The sequence below is a fragment of the Rutidosis leptorrhynchoides genome, chromosome 10, assembly GCF_046630445.1.
Source record: "Rutidosis leptorrhynchoides isolate AG116_Rl617_1_P2 chromosome 10, CSIRO_AGI_Rlap_v1, whole genome shotgun sequence".
Classification (NCBI taxonomy): Eukaryota; Viridiplantae; Streptophyta; class Magnoliopsida; order Asterales; family Asteraceae; genus Rutidosis; species Rutidosis leptorrhynchoides.
In genome coordinates this window covers 345,635,601-345,643,728 of record NC_092342.1, presented here as the reverse complement: position 1 = coordinate 345,643,728, position 8,128 = coordinate 345,635,601, and the positions used below count along the sequence as shown (strand labels likewise).

At 33.1% G+C, this 8,128-nt stretch overlaps 1 protein-coding gene across 1 annotated transcript; it reads right to left on the bottom strand.

Annotated features, from left to right (window-relative positions):
* Window positions 1-1,842: 1,842 nt before the first annotated feature.
* On the bottom strand, window positions 1,843-6,881 carry LOC139871768 (sodium/pyruvate cotransporter BASS2, chloroplastic-like). The gene is made up of 13 exons (XM_071859496.1): window positions 6,578-6,881; window positions 6,327-6,426; window positions 5,537-5,666; window positions 5,416-5,457; window positions 5,217-5,330; window positions 5,060-5,122; window positions 4,391-4,518; window positions 4,163-4,244; window positions 3,954-4,005; window positions 3,768-3,865; window positions 3,121-3,279; window positions 2,823-2,912; window positions 1,843-2,153 (listed from the first exon to the last, which is right to left on the bottom strand). The coding sequence occupies exons 1-13, from the start codon at window positions 6,687-6,689 to the stop codon at window positions 2,076-2,078; spliced, it is 1,248 nt and encodes a 415-aa protein (XP_071715597.1). The 5' UTR covers window positions 6,690-6,881; the 3' UTR covers window positions 1,843-2,075.
* Window positions 6,882-8,128: the final 1,247 nt, after the last annotated feature.

Here is an 8,128-nt window from a genome sequence, read left to right as displayed (position 1 = left end):
TAAAAGATTGTAAAATTTGTTTTAAATTTTGTACATATGATCATGAGAATGTTTTATCATAAGGTTGTACATAATGCTTCAAATATTGTACATATGGTCATGAAGACATGTTACCACAAGATTATACATAATGCTTCAAATATTGTACATATGGTCATGAGGTGTTTTATCATAAGGTTGTACATAATGCTTTATATATTATACAATAAACATGTTAATATTTTATTAAATATAATTAATTATTTTAATGACATCATCATGAATGGCTTAGAATTTTTTTCTTTATTATTTGAATTTTTTTAAGGTTAAATAATTTTTATCTATGACATTATCGATTTATATGATACTATCGATAGATTATAGAGTATTATACTTGTAGCGTAATTTGACCAAATTTGCAAGTGGATTAGTGATTATAGCACATTCAAACTACACCCAGAACCTGAGTTCAAATCCCACTCACCTTTTTAACAGGGTTTTTTTTTTTTTTTTTTTTTTTTTTCAACTGTTATTTTTATCAAAATTTGATAAAGCTATTATGTTCAACTATTATGATTTTGCCTCTCTAAATGTTTTGTTGAAGTTCCACCCTACTCATGGGGTAGATCTTATCATAATAGTTTAGTTGAAGTTTCGAGGCTTATGAATTTTTAGTCAAGATTCAAGTTTAATCTTTATGGCTACAACTTTTGTCTTGCATTTCCAAAATAAGATGTGTGTATGAAGACTTGTGGACAATGATATGAATTGAATTTTTATTTTTTTTTAGCTAAAATAACGATAACATTAAAACAAAATATATTCATCAAAGATAAATAAGACGAGCAGAGTTACAAAAAGATCCACAAAAAAAAAAAAAAAACAAGGCTCGGAAACACTAAACAAGGATCAAAAGCTAACTAAAACCGAGTTCTAAGCAACCGGATCACAAAACTAGCGTGTAGCACAAACAGAAACGAGCCCTACAATAAAAACCACACATATCCAAACAAACGACAAATGACTCAAAAGCAAACTAAACAAACAAGGCGATCCCACCTATTCGACAGCCGCTTTACTTATGAATTGATGTATCATGAATTCATGATATCTTGAACAAATTAATACGGAGTAGAATGATGTATGCCAAGAACGTGGGGCTTATGATGAGTTAGTAGAGTCATAGTAGGCTCAGCCGGTCAGAGTATTGACTTGGGTAGGTATAAGAGTAAAAACGCAAGTTTATAACAGAAATGGTTCAACGAAAAATGGATGTGACAGTGATCATGACTTGTGTGAATTCCATACGTTACATATATACATTTAATTTGTAGGATTATGACAAGTATCATGTGTAAATTTTGTCTCCAAAATCAGGATTTTTGATTCTCTTACGTATCATTTTTATTTTTATTGAATAGAATAGAATGATGATAATAATAATAAAATGATACATTTGAAGCACATATTATGACACTATATTGATCTAAGTAGCAAAATACAAAGAGCAACACATTAACTACCAACCACCGAGGCATTTGACTGAGTGGTATCGCGGTGGTGTCTAACACCCTCGCCGGGTAAGAGGTCCAGGGTTCGAACCTGGCTTCTGAATGACCAAATTAAACATGGACTGAAATAGGCTCCATTGAGGTCAGCCCAAAGGGAAGGTTTTACCGACCCGATCCGGGACTAAGGTCCGGCCCGCCTGCCCCACGGGATGATTTAAGGGTTCGGATCCCTGTGATTGTGGTTCGGGTTTCCTGCCCGAACGTGTGTGTGTGTGCAAATGATGACTAGGCTTCGGTCCGGACTGATGCAATCTTGCCGTTCAAAAAAAAAAAAAAAAAAAAAAAAAAAAAAAACTACCAAAATCCTTACTCTTCTTTAATAATCACCTAAAAACTGTCTTTGCAACATCAAATAAAAAACACCTACGTTTCTACCTTTTTTACGCACTGAAAATGATCAAACCCGAAACATACAAAAGTTTACGCAGGTCGTTGTCGGGATTCGACCAGTTCCAATATGACAAAAGATTCAACCTAAAACATAGGATAACAACCGCTAACAGAAAACAAAAAAGCTACAAGATTTTATTCCTTAAAATCATCCTTGTCATCAACAGGAATAGGTAGGTTCCTCCAATACACAGCTAATGCACTTCCACCAAGCTGCATTCATCAAATAGCATGTAGTTGATGAAAAAAAATTAAAAAATAAAATAACATAATGAATAATAGTAATCAGTTGTAACAAAACGTATGTTTGAATTGTAATAATAAAACGATCCATGTTTTAGATGTTTGGCAACTTATAACTAATTAAAGAATTATAAAATGAGCCCAGAGGACACTTAAATAGATGGAATAAAAGGTACCCAATCTTTTATCATATTGCTCATTTCAGGTACCCAACTTTTTAATGAATAATTAAAGGTATATAATTTATTTATCAACATAAAAGGTTTTTTTTTTAACCTTGTAAAGTATCACCTCATATATGTTTTGATGAGTGGTACTGGAACTACAGTTTTCTATTTAATTATTATATTTTATTGTTACCATCAATTACAGTAAAAAAACTTTTAGCCACTTGAATAATCATGACACAGAAAGTACCCTTTTTTAACATAAAAGCAACTTAAATTTTCAAATTATTTGATAGGACCCATTTTTGGTTGCTAACCATTAGCTGACATAAAACAAAGTTACTTGTGAAATGAGCAACAAGTATAAAATGTTGTAATCTTAGTTTCATATCAGATAATCAGTTTCATAATGCATTTTGTTTTAATGTTCTTTATAATATAATATAAATTTATAAAAGAGAAAAGGTTATACCGCCATGCAAACAACGCTAACAGCAGAAGGAACAGCTACAAGAGGGTTTGTGAAATGCTTTTGGGCGAGTAAAAACCCGAGTGCAGAGCTCTGTATAAAACCAGATAAACACCATATTTCGATCAGCAAACGGATATATTTATAACCGTTCTGTATATCTTTTTTTACTCTAGGGTAGAGGAAAGACTGTCTACATCTAACCTCCCCATACTCCACTTTAGTGGAATTGGGTATTGTTGTTGTTGTTGTTGTATATCTTTTTTTTATTCAATAAAAGAATAGTAAAAGTAAATGATACCTGCATTCCACATTCTATGGAGATTGTACGAGATGTAGACTCGCCAAATGATAATTTAGAAATTGCATAACCGATAAAAAAAGCCGCCGCATGTAGGGCAGCAACCGGAAGTAGCAATTGTAAACCTTGTGTTTTTAGAACATCGGCAACTTGTCCAATCTAAAAACGAAAAATTAATATACAAGAATAAAGATTGTTAGAATGATACAGGTTTATGTAGACCAACGGTCTAAACAATAATACGAGACCCATTTATAAGATATATCTATGCAATGCATATTTGAAGTGATAACTTTGACTTATTCAATCAAGAATGGGTTGATTACAGCTATGCTTTATCTTTAACGGGTCAAATGGTGAAGCGAAATATATGTAGGGTCAAACGGGTTAAAAGTTGCGAAAAGTGTATTTTTAATACGTAAAAGCTCCAGAATGTTTTGTAAAATGAATTTTTACTTGAACAGTATGAATGTCGAATATTGAGTTGGCAATATATACTCGTAATGAGAACTACATAATTTGGACAAAAAGCAGTTTGACCAACCCAACTTGACCTGTTTAGAACAGAAGCTGTTTTAAGTTTTGACCCGTTACCCAATTTGCCACCTCAAGAAAAGCACGTAGAACGGCAATTAACGTTCACTAACCGGGCTTGCACAAAGAAGAGTTGTAAGAAGAACTCCTATCAAAGGTGTCACCGTAATGATTTTCGATGTGAATTTTGGGAGATACTCATTCATTAAAACTGCACCAAAAAAAGAACACATCAATTAACGGTGTTTGTATGTGAAATATGCGTTGCAAATAAAATAAATTAAAAAAACTCAAGTTACCTCCAAGTATTGTAGGCAGCAAAACAACCTGAAAAGTACTAAGCGCAAGTCCCTGAAAAAATTTAAAGCAAGAACTTAATATACGAGAAATACTGACCCAAGCCAACCCGACCCAACCCGGCACAACCCAACCCGACCCAACCCAACCCGTTTGCCTATGCTTGTGTGTGTGTGTGTGTGTGTGTGTGTGTGTGTTGCTAAGTACTTACCGCTGCATCAACCGGAACAAGTTGACCAGCTAGAAGTTTAGTAAGGAGCGGTGTCATGATAATCGCACCAATGGTTGAACACCTGTAAAAACCAACATTAATATTGGCTTTTTTAAGATGCTTTTCAATTATAAAATAATGTAACACGGTGATGGTAACTTTTCAGGTTGAAAGTTAAACAAGAAACTGAATGAATTTATTGGATTAAACTTTAAAATGAAAGCTTACGTGGTCATTAGAACAGAAAGTGCTACATTTCCTTTAGATATATAAGTTGCAACATTTGATGCTTGGCCCCCGGGGCAACACGAAACTAGAATCAAACCAGTTGCAAGTGGAGCAGACAACTTTAGAGTCTGTCGAAAAAAGAAAAAAAAACATATTCAAGTTTTTATATCGATAACTATAATGAAAACACAAACAATTGTACAAAAGGTAAATATTACATGAATGGGCAACTATCATTGCAGAAACAAAAATGCCAAAATACATGTCCGTTTTATTTAATCTAGAAACATCACTTTGGTCGTTTTACTCTATGATTTGAATTATACGCATAAAAATATTTTAAAATCATACTTATAGCACAAACTAATTATATATAATCTTAAAACGGAAAATAAAAGAGTTTTATTGATCACACAGCACGGTCAACCTCAAGCGGCACTAACCCTTTTTGGCCCATTACCCTGACCTGAATCAAACTAGTTGTAAAATATATAAACTTTTGACCGACTTTGACCCGACTTTATAGCGTTAACCGACTAGTTAGACCCTTTTGGGCGAAATGGGATGGGCCGCCGCAAGCGCCTTTTGTAACCATGGACCTGACCATCTTATGACTTCGACATGATACGCATAGAAACTGGTAGGCATAAGGCATATATAATCACATACCATTGCAATGAAGAATCCTAACATCGGTTTGATCAAGTATTGCGCAAGGAACCCTACACCTACCTGAAAACCAAAAAAAACTTACTTGTCTTAAACCTTAAGTATATATAAGAATGGAAATTTTTGCAGCAACAAAAGAAACGACGGAATTGCGTACAGTCCATGGGTTCCGTAAGCAACGTCTGAAATCTTCAAAAGTAAGCGTCAATCCCATCGAAAGCATGAGAAAACCCAAACCAACAGTAAAAAGGTCTGTTTGTAACCAAGTAACCTGCATTTAGATTTAAAAGGATCTAAAATCAAATCTCGGTTTTAATTTATATTATCACAAAATGCACAAACGAGGTTACACTTACAGCAGAAGGCTTGTAAATCCCAACGATTGTACCTATTATAACCTGTTAAATACATCAAAAATTGAATTAGTACACATGAAAATACAGGAAATGTGATGAAACGTTGTTCGTTCTTACATACCCATAAAGGAAAAAGGGTTGTCAACGTTTCGATTATTTTTTCATATGTCGTCATGCCACCTGAGGTACTAGCACTGGTAGGAACATCTCCTGGTACATTTGTTGCTGCTTGGCACACAATTTTTGAGTTCCTACTCACAAAATCAAATGAATTCTGATGTTCAGTTAGGTCCAATTTTCATTCAAGCAAAATACATAACAAACAAGAATCATACTCAAAACGAAGTAGAGCACATAGTAAAATTACATATATATACTCTTAATATGAATTATTATCTAATACTTCCTTGCATAATAAAGATTCACCAGACACTAGGAAACCATCAATAGTTTTATATTACAAGTTGACAACTTTGAGCACCAATTGTTCAATTAAGTTTTGTCTTTATCACAACAGGTAAATACTTGGGGTAAGCCGATAATAGCAATGTACCTTCCATAAAGTACTATTATGAGCAACCTACTTTTTGATCACCTAATTACACATTAAATTGTTGAATTTTTATCGTCTCACATTCCAATCCGCAACTGTTTTAGCGGATAAGAGATAATTTTGCTTAGCACTTATTTGGTGTACATTGGTCATATTGGAACAAAGTTGGAAGTTTGGTGATAAAAAAGTAGGTTGTTCATACAGGAAATATATTGCAATTATATGGCTAATGGCTTAAACCCTAAAACTAAAAGCTACACCTAAAATTAACTTACTCCATAAACAATAAAAAAATAAATTTAAAACTAATTGAGCTCAATCATTTATCATTTATTTATATAAACCACATAAAGAATACCTTGAATCTAAAGATTGAAACTTTGCTGGACAAAATCTCTTATTCTCAATAACCAAACACCTTTTAACATCTCCATTTGAGCTAACCCCACTTCTAAAAACTGCAAATTTTCACAAAAGTTTTAAACTTTGTGCAGTATATATTCATATATGTCTGTGTATATAAAACCAAAGTACTTCAGAAGCAAGAAGGAAACGAAATTAAAGAAAACCCAAATCAATATTAGCAAAAATATTAAAAAGATTACATACAAACATGATTATGAATCCCTCTTGTGTGCAAATCATATCTTGGTTTTTGAAGAACAGCATCATTTGATAGAAAGTTACAATCTTTAGCAACAATTCTTGAAATAGACGCCATTAAGGATGAAGAAAATTTGGTGGGAGCAAAAGGGGTATTGTATGTATGCTAATTGCTATGTACTCCAGTAATAATTGAGCTTCAGTTTTGTTTTCAAAATTGGAGTGTGAAAGATGGGTCCAGATAATGAGACGGTTAATGATCGTGGATACCAAAGTAACCACAAACCAGATTGCAGCCAATCCAAAAATACTCAACAAGTGTCGTATGAAATGTTGTTATCATTTTGGAAAATTGAACAACGTACAAGTTGTAATGCACAGTGTTCTACCATATACGCATTTCTAAAGTTTTGAAGTTTGACTTGCGATTTTAAAATTGCAACAGAGATACTGTAATTGATTTTTGTTGATATTGGCTTCACATTTGAAGTCTGATACGCTCTCTTCGAGTCAATCGTAAACTTTTAGGATAAAGTCGATTCGAGATGGCGAGTCTCCAATAAAAATAAGAGAAAAACAGACTTTTGGATTAAACCAATCTTTCATTCATGATTCATTAAAGAAACAAAATACATATTTATACTACTTTACTCGTAACTACTCTTGGAACTTAAAACTGCAACTACACCCACTATCCTTAAGCAAACTAAACTGCTGGAAATAAACTACAAAATAAATAATCAGGAAAACATGTGAACATATGCTTGTCATGCATGCAACACACACGTTTAGTTCACAATATTTCCACTAACATATATTTTTGGTCAACTACAATACATCAACTTGGCTCCATCATCAACCGTCCATTTTGCTTGTGAGTGTCTTTAGTGACGTTAACCGTGCCCGTATCAAAGTCCTTCCCCAATCATCGGGTACTCTTATTAGCAATAAATCGTTTTAACCTATTCATTTTCAAATCGGAATGGTAAAGGTGTTCGCATAGATAAGGTGGATGGGATGACGTCTCGCCCGGACGAAAGAAATCAGAAGGGCGGATCCCGAGCCTGTTAATTTGGTTCATTTGGTGATTTTAATTGGCTTTTTGTTGACGTTTAGTTTAGTGTTATGATGCTTCTTTCGAGTTATGTTTGCCATTTTTTCTATGGCCTCTATGTTTTATTTCGTTTTGTTTCGGTTTAGATGGTCTTTCTTTCGTAGTGGCTCTTTTAAGTAGCTACGTCCAGTCTTCATTTGCGGTTCTAGCAAATTTACTTTTAGCGAGCCGTTTTGATTGGTATGGTTGTATCGGTTCAAAGAAACCTTCATTTATTGATGAAGATTTTCTAATTTTAATAGTAATCGATATTTTAGCCAACAAAGAAATAATAATAATTGTATAGAATAGATAGAAATATAGAAATATAGAAATAGAAATTGGTAGTCCTAAAATCATACAAAAACATGAATATACTTGTAATTATTGTATCTGTTATTATAACTCTATATTTAAAACTTGGTAATATAAATAGTGAAATAAATTCATTAAGGTTGTTGATA